At 39.7% G+C, this 21,576-nt stretch overlaps 1 protein-coding gene across 3 annotated transcripts in view; it reads left to right on the top strand.

Annotated features, from left to right (window-relative positions):
- Positions 1–21,576, top strand: part of mad1l1 (mitotic arrest deficient 1 like 1) — a 58,766-nt gene that overhangs the window by 15,827 nt on the left and 21,363 nt on the right. For 2 of the 3 annotated variants that reach the window (XM_028602581.1, XM_028602572.1), the window contains exons 14-17: positions 1,681–1,772; positions 2,092–2,182; positions 14,534–14,765; positions 20,593–20,786. In XM_028602581.1, the coding sequence (XP_028458382.1) occupies positions 1,681–1,772; positions 2,092–2,182; positions 14,534–14,765; positions 20,593–20,786 (609 nt within the window). Of the gene's footprint in view, positions 1–1,167; positions 1,359–1,680; positions 1,773–2,091; positions 2,183–14,533; positions 14,766–20,592; positions 20,787–21,576 lie in introns of those variants that run through there. The other variant, XM_028602590.1, reaches the window with a different exon arrangement.

Raw genomic sequence — 21,576 nt, 5'->3', positions numbered from 1 at the left:
CTATTTACCATTTGAACTTGTATTTATGGTACAAGTAAATTAGTTTTCTTGCGATGAGTACCGTCAAAGCCTGTCTACGGAAAGCCTTTCCACTCCCTCTTTAGCCCCATTGTACCGAATTTGGTTGCAGTTCCACTGGGGCTGATCACAGGCGAGTGCAACATGAATGGGACTCTATGGAGCTAGATGGCTAAATTTGTCTATTTCGCCTGATTGCCGTTGAGAAATCTCAGATTTGACTGTAGTTTTTGCAAGTTCAACATTGATTATAGCTTGAAAGTTGAATGAACGATTGTTGCCCATAACAAGCTAGCATTCTGCTAATGAATGCTGATTGGTCAGTGAAGGTCTGATTACGACCAGAGATCCCGCTTGACGGCATCCGAAGCGGAACCAGAATGTAAGAGTTAATATTTTGACGTGGTCTTTAAAACATTAGCAAACCTCTTTTTAGCACGTGTATTGACAGGGAGAGACTAGCCTGTCAGCTGTGGTGTCGATGCCTCGGGAGAACAAAGGAAGGGACTCAGAGCTTGCTGTAAAGCAGTATCTCTGGCCGTACGATGTGTATGATGTCATTGACATTTTAAATGGCTTTTTAGAACAAAAAAGCGACTTCTAACAGCCAGCAGTGTGTATTTTCTTAGCCTCCCCTTTCGAATGCAACATTCAAATTACTAGACAAAAAATGATATCCTGAGAAAAGTGGATTTTGAGGGGTATAGCTCCATAGAGTCCCATTCATTCTGCACTTGCCCGTGAGCGCCCTATAGTGAAAGCAGAGTGGAACTGCAACCAGTTCAGAAGCCAGAAGTATCGAGAGAGTTCTTCTTCAACTTCTTCCCTTATTAGAAATTCTTTGGTAACGTCTCACTTCTCTTACATCCTGTCAAGAAGCATACTACTAATATTGGAACATTGTTCTTTTTTTTTTATTGTGACTTGAAGTAAGTAGGTGCCAGGTTGCACTGAATAACTCATTTCTCAATCTCACACTCAGATTAAAAGGACCACTTCATCTGTTAAGTTTTCTTTCTTTCTTTAAGTAATTTTCTTAATTGAGGGTTGTGGAAATAACAGAAAGTTCAAGTATACTGCTTAAAAATATGATATAAAACTGGGATAAAGCAGATAGTTGGCAGTTGTGACCTTAACTCTCTTACACACTCTGTGACACTGTCTGTGTCTTCTTATCCCTTCTTTTCATGGGTCCTTGTTGCCAAGGAGACATCAACATAGCCATGGCAATGAGTACTGGCGCGTGAAATCCACCTGTCTGGTATAGCAGTAATTACTTATCCACCTTGGAAAGACTGGGAATGAGGATGAGCGGAGAGACAGACAGATGCTCAGAAAAGGTAGAAAATGGGTGTGCAAATGGAAATGAGGGATAATTGCAGAGAGGAGAGCAAGATTGAAGAGAAACTAAGACACCGACAGACTGAAAACAAGTACTAGGCTGGGGGAAAGTTTGATACATTGTGAAATGGAAATTGATTCAGTCAGTAGACTAATGGTGTATAAAGGATACATGCGTTTGTTTGGATGTCTGTCTCTAAAAGATAGCGGCACACTAGAATAGAGTCCTGAGGATCCATGCAAAAGGTTTAGGCCAGGCACACGGCCAAAGGTGGTCCGATGTTAGTGCACCAGGCCCATTTTCTTCTCTGTCTGTCCCAGGTGGAGCTGGAACTGGACTCTCTAAAGAAGCACCAGGCCTCTGCTGCTGACAGCAACTCTTCAGTGAACAAAGAAGAGGTCAGCATACTCAGGTAGTACACACACACACACACAATATGCCTGCACCAGAGAAAGCATAGAATACTGAGTGACCGCAGTGAAAGTGTGGATAACCAGTAGAAGAACCATCATGTAAAATGAAACAGGAACACACTGTAACAGTGGATATAACACGTTGCAAAGACAACCAATTCAAAACCTGACACATTAAAGACTCATGTATATAACAAGGGTGGATTAACTTGTATGTGAGCAGAGCTATACCTCCAGGATTAACCTATTGAGTCAACAATGTGCATAGTCGTCACATTAATAAACAAGTCAGTGAACGTGTGTGCATGCATTTTTCAGACAGAAAATTGAAGATTTAGAGGCGGAGCGGCAGCGTCTGGAGGAGCAGAACAACATTCTGGAGATGAGACTGGAGAGACACAAACTACAGGTAGGCACCAAGACTTCCCTGCAACAGTTTTCTGTGATTGATTTACTCGTCTGGCACAAAGGAACCAATTTAATAACCCCAAAGGCAGCAGCCTAGCCCGTATGACGTTGCAGATTGAGTCACACAAACGCTTCCAATATCTGGCAGTTTTGACAGTACAATTGGACCCAGGTGTGATTCCAGCAGCGTCCAATGGAAAAGTTGTCGAACCTGTGGTTGATTAAAAGTCTTCATTTATTGGGAGAAGGGATTAGAAGATAGATAGATAGATAGATAGATAGATAGATAGAGATCTATCTATCTTCCCTATTGTCAGTAGCCACCTTAACATCACTCACACACACAAATACACACATGCATGACTGTGTACATCTAATCCATCTACTTTCATCTTGCAAAGTTACTTGACTATCTCCCTCAGTTATACCCAATCCCTTCTCCTTTTTAAATTTGTGTGTGTGTGTGTGTGTGTGTGTGTGTGTGTGTGTGTGTGTGTGTGTGTGTGTGTGTGTGTGTGTGTGTGTGTGTGTGTGTGTGTGTGTGTGTGTGTGTGTGTGTGTGTGTGTGTGTGTGTGTGTGTGTGTGTGTGTGTGTGTGTGTGTGTGTGTGTGTGTGTGTGTGTGTGTGTGTGTGTGTGTGTGTGTGTGTGTGTGTGTGTGTGCGTGCGTTTCATCTCAGGTCCTCTAACTCCCCTGACTCATACTGTGCCAAACTAAGCCTACCAGGGCACTTTAATGAAACGTGTGTGGGCAAGCGTGTTGGTTCCATTTAGCCGCTGGGTGAATGAAATCCACGTGCTCTCAAGCATGACCACTTTTAAGTCAATTGACTGTGTGTGTGTGTGTGGTTCTTAAGAGTTCATTTTTACGACTCCTCCATGGTCAAATGCACACAAAGAGACCTCTACATCAGACCGAGGGAGGAGATGAGTGACTGAATGGAGAAGCATTGGAAAGAGAATTGAATGCTTGAATAAATTGACAGTGGGATTTTTTATTATATCAACTTGCATGTCAGATTCTTGTAGCCTAACCCATCATTTCCAGCAGTCTTTATATTGAGATCATACTGAGTAGTGTGACTGTCAACCGCTCAGATTACCGGTGCAATGAGAGTGCTTTTCATGGACTTGTGCTCAATCATCCCCACCAGTAATCTGTCAGAGGAGGAGGCACTCCTGAGATATTCAGATTTTTATAAATCTCTATTTTAAGTATATATGTATTGTCCAATGGACTTTTTAAAGAGTTGTAAACCTTTTTATTGTGTTTATTGTACAACAAATGCTTTTGATTTAATCTGTGTCATGCGATTAAAAAGTACTCATTAGGGATATGGCTGTATAAAACTTTCATGCTACAATTATTGTATAAAAACATCATGGACAATGGGATTTTTCATTATATCTCTTATAAATGAATCATGAAAAATGGTTTTATCACAATATTGCATCAAACTTTGCTAAAATACTGGTGGTGTGCTCCATGTGTAACAAAGCTGAAATGAAACCTTCATCCCAGGCAGAGTTTATTTAATCTTGAGGCAGCAAGTTTTCTCTTTGCCAGTTGTGTGAAATGCATGCTCTCTCTCTTTCTTGGTTATCAGCACCACAAACGGTTTGCACTTCAGTACGTTGACTCGCTGATGTTGGCATGGTCATGGTAGCTAAATCCAGACATGAGCTTTGGGTCAGATTTGCAACATGCAAGTTGTGACTTGCAACATGAGATAATTTCCTCTCCTGTTCATTTTGACATGTTTTTTAAATAATCAAAACAAATACCAAATGGGATTATTCTCTTGTTTATATGTACTGGTTAGGAGATGCCTGTCATCATAGAAGCTTAAAACATGATTTTATAGAGTGGTCTCTCTCTCCTTAACAGGTTTAAAAAGAGAGAATGTTGTGCACATTCATGTAGTTGTTGGTGCAGGACTATAAAGTAGGCCTCCTTGCTGTGCAAAACTGCTGCTAGACCCATCTCTAATACTCTACTTGTCTTCTTAAACATGCTATAGTATGGAAACACTAACCCATCTAGATGAATACATTTGAAATTTGAATGTGTTTTGTTTTGGGTACATCTTTCAAAGCAGCCATTAGCCAGTCATGTTTTCCTTTCCAGTTCACTTCAAAATCTAAGTCGTTGTTTTTAATTCTAAGTTTCTTTGAGCAGATGTTTTCTTTGTCTTCTAATGCATGGTTGCTGTTGTTGGTCATGCCAACGAATGCATTCTCTCCTTTTTAGAAGGGAGGGAAGTGTCAGCTTTAAGATTATAGTATATATGTATGGGAAGGCGCGAAACTGCAAAGCTTTCATCTTTTTATTTTCAGAACTACTGGATTCTCTATTTAGTCCAAACATTCATTATTGATGATGACCGAAACGTAAACACATAAGGTCCTGCGCTCCAGATATTTTTTCCACCACCTACTTGGTTGTCCAGAATAGTAAATGTAGAGGCTTTATGACTTGGTTAAAGGTGCTACCAGTTTGGCGACAGAGAGGAGCAAAATAGTTTTTGCTTTGTAGACTAAAACAGTGAGAGGGTAGATTTGAACAAAGTGTGTTAGATGATTGTCGTATTGAATTTTGAAGGGTGGGTTTAAAGGTCCAGTGTGTAACGTGTTTAGTTGTTTATTATCAAAATCGGTGTTGCCCGTTCACAAACTTGTCCTTTTTCATGAATATTTACCACCACTATCAATTCCAAGTATTCCTTTTGGCTTGAAATTTTATGTTTGCATTTGCGTGAACTGGGGTAGACGCTCCATAATCACACGCAATCTTGAAATACGTTAGCCGGTAAGGGACATATAGGACATAATGTTCCGCCTTTTGCGTTTTCGCTGTCACTTGATAAACTCGCAGGTGCTGCTAATGGGTACCGTCGCTTCCTGGCCCAGGAGTCCTCTTCTTCGCCCAGGAAAAAAAAATATATATTGGAAAAAAAGCTAAAGACCGGCTTTTTGAAGCGTGAAGGCTACTGTAGCTGTAATACGTAATTTGAACTGTTGAGAGATGATTGCAATATACGATCTCAACGCTAGATGGGAGAGCTTCCTACGCATTGGACCTTTTTAAGGATATTTGCTCCAAATTTGTCTTGACAAGGTCATGTCAAAGAACCTTCAGTCAACATTTAGTCTTATTATGAAGAACACTTATTTACAGCCTGTTCTGCTATCCAGGTGTGTTCCATCTTAATTTACGAAGCACCTCTGTGGTTTAGACCCGGTTTTCTTTCTGGTGAGAAATCATGGTTATTGTGAGCACATGGGATGTGAGTGACATCAACAAGTACAGCAGAATTCAAGCTTTATTTTTTTTGCACTGCAGAATGTGGATGCAATAATAGTAGACTTAATACTGCTGTACTTTGTCTTTTTGCTCTTGTTGCCATGCCAGTGTCTAGACAGAGATAATTGTGGTGTTGCAAAAGATTGCATCACCGTAGTCTCTCTGTTGTATAGATGCTTAGATGCCAAATTGTATAATACTCAGCCGCAGCAACATAATGTTTTGACATAACTTGGCAGATTGAAAGAGACATAGTACTAGGTGAAAAAGCTATTCATATTTTGTCTTGACTATGGCATGCTTGTAGCCCAGGTAAGGTTTTTTCTTTAGGTATTAAGCTGTGCCCCTGCTGTTGTAGTGATGTTATTTGAAGGTTTGCTGTTTTACCTATTTAAAGGTTAAATCAAAGTTGAAATCAAGCATAAATATGACTAAATATTTAAGACCTGCAAGCAATCCCTTGAGCCTGTATTGTTTTTGCTTTTGCCTCCCTAGTAGTGGGGCTAAAAATATATCCTGAACATGGGGTTTTATAGCACCGGGCAAGTAGTAGTCAAGCTATTTTGCTTTGCTGTTAGATATTTTGTTCTTCTTAATGTTGAACAGATGGACACACTAGGTAATTGCAGATGACACTCCTGCTAGCAGGGAAAATAAAACCAGAGCCTACTCAAACAGCCCTTGGGACATGAATACTTACCACTTTTATAAACCAAATTTCCTTTGGGCAACCTTGTCCCTTCCAACTATATTTCACTGAGACAATTAAATACAATAGTGTTAAAGACACAGACATTTTAATGACAATGTTAAAGACAGTGCTATTTACCAATGTCCTTTAAGAAAGCCAAATCCTGAAATTAATGAGGCTGTTGCATACTGTCAACAGTTAAGCTCAGATTGATGATGATATTGGCTGTTGAAGGATGGCAGCAAGAATTGGCGGGCAAGAGGGAGCTGTCTCTTCAGTCAGGTTTTAGTTTTGAAATTGTATACATCTTTGAGAACCTTCACTTTTATGACTATGAAGCTTGTGTTCCAGTGTTATAACTGTACGCTGCATACTGAGATTCTTTCCCACCAGATATTGTATCTTCCCATCACCATCACAGGTCTGGTATGTTGGGAGTTGTGTGCATTGGTACAGTATGAAGAAAAAAATCATGACGTTTCTCTATAAAATTGTTAACTGCCTTCTGACTTTTGAGCAAAAGAGATGGGAGCACAGCTCCGTTCGTATCCAGTAAATCAGTGAAATGATTCGAGATGTCTGAAAGGAGTACCTATTCCCCCTTCAGCCTGCTTAGCGTAAGATGAAATTTGAGAGAGAAATGTCAGTAATGACACATTTGATTTAACATAAAAGTATAAGTAAGTAAAATTTTTTTTTTTTTTTTGCTTCTGTTTCGAGACTTCCAAAAGGAAATCAAATGGGAAAAGTTTCTAAATACAACCTTTTCAAAGCCATAATAAGTAATGCCTTGACCATATGAATTGCAGCTATATCTTATTATACAGATAAATATTTCAGTGATAAAACAGAGAATACCCATCTGTTCAGCGCTGGCACAGCAACTGGGAATCCAATTAGCAGCAAAAAGACACAAGAAAGGTCACTCCTAACACTTAGTTCATACAGGTGAGATGGTTCAAGGTGACAAACCTGTCGATGAGTAAGAGGATTACATATTGCATGTTCTCGTTATTTCTGAGGGCATTTTTGGCACTGTACTTGTCTCCATCTTGAAAATGTGTTAAACCAAGAAGGAAGGGGAGAGACCTTGCGGCTCTGCAGTACTTATTGGAAGATTTTGCCGCTCTTTGCCTTCATGCTAACTTGCCACAACCTTAACCTACCCTTGCTCTACCTATAAACTCCCAGAGGCTCAGGTCCTTGTGGCAGAGCCTACCACAGATTCTGATGCTAAAACTTCATGGTCTAAAAAGCTCTTCAGCTTCACCTTTATCCAGGCCTTTCAGCTGGTCCTATACCCCAATTGGCCTGCAAGGAGGAGGAAGTCGTCTCAGCAATCCACCGACATTAGTACTTGGTACTTTCCACCAACTTGTGGTGGTAAAGGCGCTGACACACTAACCCGATTATCGGCCGTTGGACAGTCTGGCGAGGTCGGTGACCCGATTCTGTTCCGTGTGTTCTGTGCCGTCGTCCGTCTGAGGGGCCGTCAGCCTTCATTTTGGCCGACCTGACGTGTTCAGTCGGGACTCAACCCGGAAATGGTTAGCGGAATGAGCGTGACTAGAGTCTCTCAAAATCTGACAAATCTTTTAAACTGACCTTTGTTGAGCTGAAATGAAGACAGATTCAGCAACTGCATGGCCTATTTCTCGCTTAAAATGTTTTCAGAAACGCCTTTCAGTGAACTATTTTAGTACAAAATGAGATTGTATTCTGAACAAGCCACCATGACAGTCTGGCTTTGAATTTCCAGAGAAAACAAACCCATGTGACGCGTTTGTCCAATCAGCTGCCGGTTTTAATTTTTTGGGCAACCAACTTGGGGAGACTAATCAGTCTGACTGGCTTTTCTGCTGACGGTTGGCCGTCTGGTTGGTGTGTAACCGTCTTAAGACATGCCGCAATACGCCAACAAAGACTAGTAGATAGAAAGCTAGTAGACATGTATGGAAGCAAACAAAAAACATTAAATCTGCTTTGCAAATGTTTTATAATGAAACAAATACACATAATGTAATGTGAATGTAAATATAACTTAACTGTTTATTTACAAGAAAACTCCACAGGCCCTCTTTAACTAATGATTTGGAGGATACTAGGGGTGGGAATCACCAGAAGCCTTAGGATACGATATCTTCACTATACTTATCACACTGTCACAATACGATATTATTGCGATTTTAAACATATTGCAATAGTCTGCGATATATTGCAATTCATTAACTTTTTTTCCAACTTCAAATTATGTCCCCAAAAGGAAACTTTGTCAACATCTGTTTTATCTAAAAAGATACATTTCTCTGTTTGTTCATCTCACTTCAATTGTATTGCTGCAAATTCAGATTGTCAAGCAGACACACTGCCCAACACATATATAATAAAAAGATCGATACTTGGCGTCTGTGTATCGATACGGTATTGCCACAGAAAATATTGCGATACTATGCTGTATTGATTTTTTCCCCCACCCCTAGAGAATACCAGATATTTGTGTCCAGGACATAGCCTTACAGGGATAATCCCATTACCAAACAAATCTTTCTCAGTGCATAGTGGATGCTGTTGCATCTACCCCTACTCTTAACTCCATTTTACTGTTGCTCCAGGGCTCCCTTGTAAAAGAGATTTGACTATCTCAATGGGACACCACCTGGTAAAATAAAGGATAAATAAAAAAATAAAAAAAATAAATAAAAACATTTTGAGCTTTCAGGCCCCAATTGACTTATCTCTACCTTCCACCAGGGACATGTTTAAGAGACTATCAAGACATTGGTGCTGCAGCTAGCCGGCCATCCTCAAATGTTACCCATGCAGGAAAAACCAGTGAAGTGTAACCTCTGTGTAGATATATCCATGGTTTCCTCATTGCCTTAGGGACAGAAGTACAGTACTGCATAACTACTGCTCTGCTTGATGCACTTTTGCCATATGTAAGCCAACAGACGATGGACCAAATATGAGGACAAAGCATCAGTGCCATCAACTAATATACAGTACATATTTTATAAACACAGTTTTTACTTAAAGGATGGGTATATCCCAGATTTCTGTCACTACCTCAATGCGGATGATGTACACTTCTACACTACTACATCTTTTTTATATTTATGTTAATGTAATCCCTAAATACAACCATATATTGCATCTGGGTTTGATAACAGAATTGGTAGTAATAGAAAGCAGCCTATATCTCTGTGAAACGTTACTGCTTGACAAAAGACAAGGCAACAACTCAAAACTGGCATGAAAAGGTAAAAGGGAAGACCGTTTTCAGAAAATGAGTCTTCTTTCGAAATGGACATCTTCACTGCAAACATGGAGGACACTATCGTATCTGGTTATATCTAACGACTATATGGACATTAAGACAGTAGAGTAACAAATGTACAACAACAAATTAAGAAAGAACCCCAACAGTTACATTTATTCCTGAAACGTTGTCCCTGGACAGTTACTCTGGATAAACAGACCTTGGGTCCAATCGTTTTTATTGATTCTTAAATAAAAAAAAGTAGTTTTATAAAACAAATTGACGGTGAGCTTTCTGCAGCCAGAGTAACCGGGACACCTTTTCGTTTGATTTTTTTCTTTATTTCTATTTGTTCTTTTACATTCACCACCATTGGATTGGGGTAGCATAAATCTCAGAGCTGGACATCTAAATCTGTATGGCCAGTACCAGTAGGTAAGCAATTTTTTTGTCTTTTTGGTAATTTGGGTGAACTGATTCTTTTAAATCCACCTCTGATTTCGTTGGTACAGGTATAGCTAATTTAAAAAAGAGAGTAGCTAAAAGCCAATGTCAAGAAAGGAGCTCCAATGTGTTTTTGATGATGTGACGTGAGTGGAAGAGGTTTGCTTCTCCTCCGTCTCTCCATTCAACCTCACTTTATCAGTTCATATGGTTCAAGGGTCTGTGTATGTGCGTTTCTTCTTCGTTATTTTTTGATAGTACCCTTCCACTCTCACACTCATGCACAATCACTCACCATTAGTGTGTCACCCGTTCCATCAGTGACTCATGGGTCCCCTGTGGTCAGTGCTGTATTTAGTATATAAGTGGATGCTTCAAAGCGATTTGTTTAGCTGTGTCAAAAACAGACATTGTTCTCTGGACTTTGGTCCCCCCCCCTCCTTTACTGTCTGCCCCTCTTACTCTCTCTGTGCCCCCACTCCTTTTCTTGCTCATGCTCCTGATCTTCTGGTCTTTTGCTCTCTCTCCCTGCCTCTTGCGCTTTTTTTTATTTTTTATTTTTTTTTATAACAGACTCTGCGCCCTGGTATTAGATGTGTTGTTATTGTTGTTCTATGAATAAGAGATATGTAGCCTTGGGCACTTAGGATGGCACTCCACCTTGCTCCACTGTGTGGAAGAGTAGGCTGTATATATGCATGTAAACACACACACACACACACACACACACACACACACACACACACACACACACACACAATAGGCCTTTTTTTGTTTACATCAACTTTTAAACTTACCGTGGATTTCCACCAGATGTGGAACGGCTCCGAAACGGCGGCAGAGTCATTAGGTTTCCATTAAAGTCAGTGTGTGTATTTCCACTGGCTGCAGAACGGCTGCGTCCCAGCTCCGGCTGTCCGCAGCAGATGCGCAGTGCTTCTTTTTTTGCTGGATGCCAGAGAGCTCCGCAGCAATTCAGCACACGGCAGATAGTGCGGGACAGGAAGTCGAGCACAGACACAAAATAAAACATCCGGTTAATTTTCAAAATAAAATACACCGTGCTCACGGCGGATTATATTTCCCTGCACTACACCTTGAAAACACAGCACAGAGCTGTTTCCCCTCTACTCCTCTGCATGGAAACTAACTGTTGTTGGTTTTGTGGTTCTATTCTAAGTGAATTCGCGAACTTGTGGGTCCTCGTGACTACAGCGGTCAGTCACGGCTGCAGCCATGCCGCAACAAATCCGGACCTGGTGGGTATTGACGTACGGCGGCGCACGCAGCAGACACGCAGCGGAGCTGGTCCGCAGCCCTTACGCATCTGGTGGAAATGAGGAATTAGGCAATTTTTTATTTTTTTTTATGTTGCTGCAGTGAACTAAATTATAATTTTAAAACCACTTTCCCTTTTTTTCTGAAATGCAGACTTGCATGTGCAGTGAAAGGTAATGATACCTTTTATCTAATGTATGTATGATCATCCCTATTGGAATTTTAAGATTTCATGTTTCTTATTTTAGTGGATCATACTTAAACACTTGATTACTTTTTTGTCTGTTGTAGTCTCTTTTTCTGCACAGAAGGTAAAATGGATGAAGACAAGAAGATGCAGTTTCTCACTTTAGTTTGATATTCAAAGGGAGTTAAACCAATTAAAAAAAAATATGACTCTGCTTCTTGGCTTACTTTGAAAGTGGTGTGCTTTAATGCCAAAGAGAAATACATTTCCTTTGTTTTTGCTGTTGAGCAGTCAATTAAAACTTTGCCCCTCGTCTCGGTCCAGGCATTGAAAAAGTAAAATATGAATGCCACGGCCAAATCATTCTAATTTTCTTTAGCCTGGCCTAATTTTAAGGAAGTGTGATTGAAATAGTTTTTTCGCTTTTTGACAGCACGTAGCTGTTGGCTGCGTTTTGAGGACCTTTCTCTTCTTTTTGTGCTAGGTTTATAGCTCTAATCTGCATATCTGTCTCACACTATCTGGCTCTCTCTTCCATTTTCTCTTACGGTTTATTACAACACGCATACAGAGGCATCCTTAAATAAACCCTCCATATACAGATGTAGAACTTCAAAAGATATGCGCAGGAAGAAAATAAGTCTTGACTTTATCTGGCTGTGACGTGTGTGCAGTCCAGTTGAAAATGTTTAGATATAAATACGCACATTCTCTGTTCCTTTTTTTGGAATGCTCAATCCCTCTGTTCCTTTTAAATTATACAAAGCGTTATTTATAAGCGTACACAGCATTTTCCCCTTGCACTGCAGGCAATGATAACCCAACCCTCTTTGTTTCTATCGTGTTTTTTTCTATGTCCTTCACCGTTTCCCATCTTCTTCATATCCCTTTTCTCATCGTCTGCCTCTTGCTCTTCCACACTCCTGTTGTTTATTTGGCAACCGTCGCTTGGGGGCATATGGAATCTAATTTAGCCAGTAATCAAGAGCTTAGATTGGTCTGTGTGCATGTTGTGTGTGTGCTCCTGTTTGTGTGTGTATCCTTATATTGGCATTAAGCTAAGATAGACTCTTCTCATTTACCCAGACCTTAAAGAGTCAAAAGAAAACAAAGCAAAATACAGAAGGAAATCAAGTTTTCAGGAAACAACGTACCCATTTTTGCTTTAGCTTCTTATTTTGTGTTTTCTCTTTTTCTCTCTAACATCCATCTAGGGCTGGGCAATACCAAAATCTTCTATCCCAAAATAGGTCTTTTCGTACCTTGATAACGCGTATATCACGAAATATACAAAATGTTTACTTAAACTCTTCTGTTGCCAGTGTTTTAGTTTCAGCAAATGTAAGTGTTTATAAAAACATCATTTAAATTATTTTAATAGCCTACATATTTGTTATTTATGCAAGTATATATGGACCTTAACATGATGTGTAATGTCTAACCGTAGAAGCACAACACCACATTTAATAAATACTTTCATTTGCTGCAAACCAGTGCAAGGTATTCTGCTGCTGTGGTCCACACTGCTCTGTGCTGAGGGCAAAGAGTAGCACACTGGGAAATAAAGCAGGTAGGCAGTCTGATGCTCATATCTTCACTTTATGCTCCTATAGCCTCTGTAGAGAAGATTTTGGCAGGCTAGGTAAAGCAGAGCAGTCAAAGGTTACACAGAAAATAAATATCTTTAGATACAGAAAATTGGAAATAGTTACTTGTTTGAATGCCCTGTCTCCTACACAAGCAGGCCTGCTTCATCCATGCGATGTTGGCGTCCCATTAATTGCATCGGATAAATAAGCTACAAAGTGAACCATTAAATTGATGCTATATCCTGTGAAAGTGTAAATGTTTTCATACATCTGTGTTTTTCCATCTAACCCTCTTTTTGTGCACATTTCTTATTTTAATGTATGCCCATTTTTAATTTGTACATAAAAACCTAAATAAGTGACTTATTGTCACTCACGCTTCCACTCTGCTAAGGAGACAAAAAATAGCAGCATTTTACATTTTATTTTCCATATTGTTTTGCAAATGGTTTTCCACCAGTTGAGGTGTCACTGGCCCTCTGACTGGAGAATTAGTGCCACCAGCTCTTTATGGTGATGCTCCTAATGTTCACATAACGGTAGTGGATGGAAATGCACACTAATTCACATTTTCTTTTGCCGTTTTTCTGGAAATTTTACATGCTGTTTTGTCACATAACCAAGAAAGGTCAGACTTGCTTATCAATTAAATAATGTTTAACACGTTAACAAAAAGCATTTTCTTTTACCATCTAAAATCTAACCGTGGTAAGCAAAGAGAATGGAGACAGGGCCATTTATTACATCCAAAACCTTTTCAGCCACACTTGAGTAGACAATATGAAAAAGAAATTTGAGCACTTTTATGCATGTACACTTACCTCTCATCTCCTCCATATTTATTCTCTGAATCAAAGTCAGCACACGCTGCTTATGGTTTTTTATAAAATTCCTGGCCTTTTGAGTCTGAGTCTGTTCTGAAAGCTTTTCTGCCGTGTCCATGTTGTCAACACACACACTTCACAGAAATGCATAAGTGCAATCATAGTTTGAGTTCTGGTGCGGACGTATCTGGTGTTTTTGTTTAGCTTTTGCAGGACGTATGTTCTAAAGGCCTGTGAGTTGTGTGAGAACTTAAAACGCTGTTTACTTGATCAATAGGGGAAAAACGTGCATGGGGGAAGAATGGGGAGAGACTCAAGATATCAATACTTTTTAGCCCTGTGTTCTTTTTAATCCAAACCAAGATCAGACCGACCTGAATTGACTACATGACCTGCAGACTTCTATATGAAGTCAATCCAAGCACTATGACAGCTGAACAAAGACTGACCTTGTTTGGTCATTTACAGCCAATACACGTATATACGTGTATCAACATAATTCATAAGCTGCAACTGCTTTGATAATAGATTACTTGTTTTAATTATAATTCCAAACAAAACTGTCAAATGTTCTCTGGTTCCAACTTCTCCAATGTGAGCATTTGATGCTTTATATTTTGCTTTTATTTACGGAATATCTTTGCGTTTTGGACTTTTTGGACAGTTTGTTGGACAAAAGACCTCTGAAGATGTCACCTACAGTCAGTCAATGTGTGTCAGTGTGGACCAGAAGATTGTATTCCGCTCAAGTTGTACAAATGTCTCTTTCTGTCTCAGGGAGACTATGATCCCGTCAAAACCAGAGTTCTCCACTTCAAAATGAACCCTACCTCTGTTGCCAAGCAACAGCGCCAGCAGGATGTTGAGGCTCTTCAGGAGGAAGTGACACGTCTCAGGGAACTCGTGCGCTCATTGCAGGATGGAAGTGCCATGGTCCATTCACAAGACGACTCAAGTATGCACGCCTCCAGCCTTGGCCTCAGTTTTCCGCCATCAAAGGAGGTGCTTGGTAAGATCAACAACACAGACACACATTTGCACACTAAATGTGCTCATTAGCTTGTACTACCCTCGTATTCAATGAAACAGGGTTGGGCATTTACATTTCTATTGTCTATCACATTTCCGTTACCATAAAGTGATGAGAGATGCCATAGCTGAGATAAGGGCCACAGCAAACATTATAGGAGAAGTAAATCTTGACAAACACAAATAACATTGATGTAGGGCACAGTAAAGGCCGTTTTACAGTTGTGCGGAGGCTCCACGCAGAGCTCTCGCCGTTGCCTACATAAGTGGCCTGATGTTTATACTTGTGCGTGTGTGTGGTAGAGGGAGAAGTGAAAGTGACTGCGATTATCTTCGGAGCGAGTAGAGACTCTAGAGTCCTAGTGAGAGAAACAAAGTGTCTCCCCTGTTCTTTCTGACCACGTTGGGAAATCTGTAGCAGGAAAAGTTAACCCTCTCCTTGATTTCATGTTGTTTATGGAGAAGGAGAACCAGGAAACAAGTCGGGGGAAATGCAACGCTACCAAGCCACGGCTGAACGACGTGCGTCACCGCGACGTGTAGTTACGTTTTTCGAGAGGTGCACGTCAGGCTACGGCGTAGGGGTGCGCCGTCGATTCTACGCACAACTATAAAAAGGCCTTAAGTGCATGTACATAAAAGTCTTGAGCTGTAATTATGTAGTTATTTCATGTACCGGTGAAACAGATTGAGCGGTTACTTATTTGATTACTTACCAAGGTTATTGAGGTAAATGTGGGTAAACAGACTGTCATAGTTAACATTAAAGAAGCAATTGGGTATTGTACTACTTTCCACACTGCACATTTTTTTTTTACATTTGTTCAGGTCCTGTTCCCTTTTTTGGACTAATGAAAAAAAATAAATGAGAGAAACTGTTTACTTGCGCCCTCTATTGGCTGCATCTAAAACCAAGTAAGAATGGAATTGCTTTGCTGGCCTTTGTCCTTCTAGTGTGAGTCTTACGACAGGCAGTTAGATAGGGAAAGTGTAGTTATGACAGGGTTAAATATTTAATTGGAGTTCAGGGCAGTTCAGCGCTGGAAGTCTGTTGGCTAATTTGTCAGCTGAGGACCACAGTGCTCAGCTCTCCCTCTCTCTCCCTCTCTAATATTCACTCTTCCTCTCGCTCACCAATATTCCTCTTGTCACGTCTCCCTTTACAACTGCCACCTTTCTTTTTCCTTTGTTGGGCTTCATTTCACTCTTGTCTTTTCTTCTGTCATTTCCCCCGTCTTTAATTTAGCCTGTCTGCTTCTGACCCATTCTTCTCCTGAAGTGATAATTGAGTTTCCTACCGGTATGTTCAATTTACCCTCTAGCAGATAATACAGACCCAATTTGTGATACCTGCTCTTATCTTCAGACCAGGGTCAAAGCAATGAGATGTCTGGACAAGTATCAAAGATAAACTGAATACATTTCATGTCTTTGCGATCAGTGCCTTTTTTATATAAAAAAGTTCATTAGCTCTATTGTTAGTTATTGACCCTTACAACCTCAGCACAAAATTTGCATGTGCAATTACAGATCTAAAATAATCTTTGAAAGTTATGTCTTGCAAAACAAAGTGCTTAATACAACAAAAAACCCTATTTGTCGTTTTAAGACATTGTGGGTTTTGAAACTTTGTTATAATGAGAACAGTGTCATACTATTAGTTGTAGCTGTTTGGAACATTTTATGTAAATAGAAATTAGTAATTGATGTCTTATTGTTTTCCATATTTTTCCACATGTTATCAACAACTAAATAGAAAAACACCATTTAAAAACAATGAAAGAAACGTCATCATAACTTCACATAAACATACATGCCCACTTTCTTAAGCCAAGTGGCATGTTCTCTGTATGCGTTTTGAGCTATCCGCATGTATGTCTACGCTGTATACAATGGACGTTAAATACACGCCACTTTCTACAAGCGGCGTGTTATCGCGTAAACATACACGTCCCTTTCTAAAGCCAAGTGGTGTGTTATTTGTACGCATTTTGAGCGCCGTATACAGCAGACGGGTTGGGTTTAGGAAAAGAAGAAGCGGTTGGGTGTAGTAACAGAAGAAAGCGACGTTTGAGTTTAGGAAACGTTACACGCGGGACACGATCCCCGTTCTTCTGGGAGAAAGTCCTGTGTTGTCTGACCCATCCTCCACCCAGACCAACCTCCCTACGCGGATTTTCGCCCTTTCATACTACTCGCTACGGCGTAAATTCACACGCAATCACAAGGTAATGTGGGTCAATGGAGGCCAAACAGTGTTGATAAACACGTTAAAAAGTGAGTATGCGTCTTGATAACATGCCAATAATGGCATACAAATTGGCGTGTCATACGTACGCCACTTCATGAGATCAGTCTGGAAAGAAACAAAATCGACATAATGCATTTATTCAAGTAACTGAGAGCTGAAGATCACATAAATACAAAACGCACTTTTACCCATAAGGAGACGATTAAAATAAACATAACGGAGCTAATGTTAAGGCAACTTACCACAGAGACTCCACAGACTGCAATACATTCTGGGGTGCACGGCTCAAGTCCCCAATACACACAACCAGGTCTCCGGAAAATAAAGTAATTCAAAACGAGATTGAAAAAAAAGAATGAAACAAGACAGTTAACAGTGTAAAAATAAACTGATGACTGATAATAAATCATATAAAATGTAAATTGAAGTGAATACCCAGTGATGGCAAGTGGAGTCATTAACTCTGCTACACAAACCCAATTATTGCAGTCATGAAATGTCCATTTACATTCTAAACTGTGGGTCATGAGAAGCTTTTTAATGTCAGACAGTTTATTTTTTTTTTTATAAATAGACAGCCATGTTTGTGTATAGGTGAGCAGTGCTACCGGTTACCTTAGAGCTAAGTATGACCATATAACAACAGATTTCAAAAACACGTCAAATGAAGCCTAGGATTACAGTGACAGGAATTATTCTTTAATGTGGCTCATGTTTGCCCTTGAATAGCCTTCTATTATACTCATCAAGTATTAAAAAAAAAAACAATTAAATTAAACCAGTGAATAAAGCTGTTATTAAGTATTATTCCTGGCTTTACACATGACTGCATTTTGTGAATAAAGGATTTTTTTTTTACTTCTTCTTGGAAGCGCCCTGAGGATTACTTTGCAGTGGAATGTGAAAATATGATTAAATATATAGTTTGAACTGACACTTTACTTGTCTTCCTGCTGTAAGGCTTCTAGATAGTAACACCTCTTGTCAGTGCTCTGTGGTGTAGCCAGGAATTAAACTATACCACTTACAGATTAATCTGTCCAGGCTATAATTCCCCTACGTTTACTGCTACAGTGTAACCCATCTCTGTTTTACCACCTCCTCCATGCTGAGTGATTTGTGTATATGTGATAATGCTTCACCTGTTGGTTTAAGATTTTATTTTTTATTTATTTATTTATTTTTTTACAATGAAATGGTGCATTTTTCATACATTTCACTGTAGAACATTGGCAGTTCTCCTTTTGAACATGACTAGAAGTCACAAGTCACAAGAAGCACAGTCAGGGCAATATTACACTTGAGTTGCGTTTCCTGGGCAGATGGGTCACCTTTTGTAAACTCCTGCTGTTCTTTGTTGATATAACAACAAATCATTTTGTCAGTACCATTTATGTTAATTTTTCCATGTTGCATTCAACAGATACATATGCATACATTGGGCGAAGTTCAGTTTGGAAAATGAGCAGTCAAAAATATAAAAATAATGGGCTCCCTTGTGTGCAGTGGAATTTTCTTGACAGCTTTTAAGAGACCGTGCGCCCAGACCCGTAGAGACCAATTAAGGGCAAAAGTCAGAAGTCACTTACTTTGTCAAAACTTGACAGTTGGTGTAAAAAATGTCTTGCCCCAAATGCTTTGATTTACTCACTTAACACATTACACATTGGCACATTTGTGTGTGCACTTTCGTGTGTACACATTCATCTTTATATAGGCAATAACATGTTTATTTCCCAGCGTACGTGCTCATTTGTCGTCAGGTTGCAGTAAATTTAAGCAGCGTCTATTTCATGCTTGTCACTTGAGAATTTGCTGCCATTTTCAGGACAGTTTGATAGCTGTCATATAGTGACAGTTTTGTCACACTGCTGAAGTCTTGAAACCGTATTTATCAGCACTGACTGATACTCAAGAGGAGCCCAGTCACCCAGGAGATACACACACACACACACACACACACACACACACACACACACACACACACACACACACACACACACACACACACAAACAAAGAGTCTTTAAGTTTACACCATTGAGTATTTACTTGTTTGATAGTGAATGATAAAAATGTAATAGGCTAAGAGAAATATGATGAGTAGAAATCCTTATCAATCAAAATTAACCACTTTTACTATAAACTGCTGCACCGATATAAGATTTATGTTTGTGTGTTTTTAATAGCACAACATAATTGAGAATTTGCGACTGGTTGGTGTTGGCTGTTAGAAGGTAAATTCATTCAATCTTTATTCATACTCGAGAGATCATTGAGGGGCGGACCTCATTTACAATGACATTGAGTCAGATTACAAAGACAAAAACAAAACAACACAGAAAAGAAGTGACACCATTATAAAAAAAATAGATAGACACAAACTTTCAGAATTGGAAAAATTATTTGATAAATAAATTAGGATAATAAGGATGCAAAAGAAAGTACAATTATGTAAAGCAATTACAAGTACAAGTTTGCAGGTTTAAAACCAGATTTCTAGTGCTGTAATTTGTTCCAGGAGTCAGGTTGTACTATAGGTAGTACAATAATACTGGTTATTTGAAAATGCTTATTAAAGTAGATTGACATTTGAGTGAGTGAAATGCTTTTGACCTTGAAAAAATTTATCAAAACTATAATAAGCATTTTATCTGCCTTTTGTCAAAGAGATTTTCTCCTCTTTTGAATTGACCTTTTGTTAATTCTCTTTCTGTTCTGCCTGTTTTTGTTACACATTTTGACGCAACTTTTTTGTCACGTAAATAGCTATTTACAACAAAACTCACTGTTATTTAATTAGAGCAATTTGTCCACTTTTCTTCGCATGCGGCCCTTTTTGAAAGGATAGAGCACACACTCCCCAATAAAGACGCCCCAGCTGTCTGGTGCTGTGGTCAGATGTTTCAGTAGTACATAAAACCAATTGAGAATGTCTTTGGTAACATCGTGGAAACGTTTGCCTCTTTGTGGCTTGTCTGTTCTCCTCACTTCTTTGACCATTTCTATGTTACAATATTTTCATGTACAATCACACAGGCTAAAAATGCATGTGTATCACTTGTAACTTTCTCTGCAGTAATGACATTTTAAATTTCTTCCGTAACGACTCACTTTTGCTCTGACAAAGTCATTTCTCTGCCTTCTCAAATCGAGTCTTCCAATTAAAGCAATTACCGCAAATTGATTTTAAACAAATTAAAGTCAAGCCCCCATCCTGCTTCTCCTCTCCACAAATCTGCTCCCAGCTCGGAGACGCAGCTGACTGCTTTAGTCCCCATCACTACATGTTGTGCATTATAGTGGATTGTTAGATCCTAAGAGAACAGATGAAGTGCCTCAGGGAGTCTATATTTGATATGGATCTGTCCATCTATGCTGTACAAGCTAAGTGAGCATGTACTTGTGGAGCCCTGTGGAAAAGGAAGTCTTGCACATGTTGCAGAATCTTACAGTAAAATGTCGGAGTTGCTCATGTATACAGAGTGATGATATAAAAATATTGTGTCAGAATATCTGACTGATGTATTTGCCCTACCTTTTCTGTGTGTGTTGCAGATTTACGTAAACAGATGGAGAGCTCAGAGCTCCGGAACCAGAGGCTGAAGGAGGTGTTTCAGAGGAAAATTCAGGAGTTCCGCACAGTCTGCTACGTCCTGACCGGCTATCAGATGGATATCACCACAGAAAACCAGTACAGGCTCACCTCAGTATATGCAGAGCACATGGACGACTCCTTGCTCTTCAAAAAGGTATTTTACCTCTAAGGCTGGGCAATGTTGATACTATATTTGACATTATAATTTTGGTGCTTTCAAAGAGACAGTTATTTACACACAAAGAGATACAGGTGATGCATGAATGTGTGGTAAACTATAACTCGACCTTTAGGACCAGAAAAACAGAAATTGAAACTTTATCACAATATTACCATAAACCAAATCCCAGATAACCGGTTTTATGTAATCATATCAATATTAACAATGTATTTCTAGCTTTATGTACATCTATACCTACACACTTGCATGTGATGCATGTGGCTGTGAGCCACTTGCAGTATGTATTTCTGTAAGCCTATGCGCCCTGATCATTGACATAGAAGTGTGAAGTTAAAAAGGACAAAACTGTTAACATCAAAATTCCTACAGGCTGTAGCATCTGTGAGAGTGCTGATATCTGTCTCGGTGGGATCTTTGACTAATGCTTCAGGAAGTGCAAATTTGACCTTGCAAGGTGTTTTTCTTTTCTCCCCTTTTTCACTGAATCCCACCATCTCCACGTTTATGCACCATTACGCCACATTATGGCTTTGTGCACTACTCAGCCTTGCAGTGTGTGTGTGTGTGTGTGTGTGTGTGTGTGTGTGTGTGTGTGTGTGTGTGTGTGTGTGTGTGTGTGTGTGTGTGTGTGTGTGTGTGTGTGTGTGTGTGTGTGTGTGTGTGTGTGTGTGTGTGTGTGTGTGTGTGTGTGTGTGTGTGTGTGTGTGTGTGTGTGTGTGTGTGTGTGTGTGTGTGTGCGCGCGCGCTGGGCAGTGTCGCAGGG

Source organism: Perca flavescens, chromosome 2 (genome assembly GCF_004354835.1).
Source record: "Perca flavescens isolate YP-PL-M2 chromosome 2, PFLA_1.0, whole genome shotgun sequence".
In the NCBI taxonomy this organism is placed as follows: domain Eukaryota; kingdom Metazoa; phylum Chordata; class Actinopteri; order Perciformes; family Percidae; genus Perca; species Perca flavescens.
The sequence above is the reverse complement of the archived record's forward strand: the minus strand, read 5'-3'. Positions and strand labels throughout refer to the sequence as shown.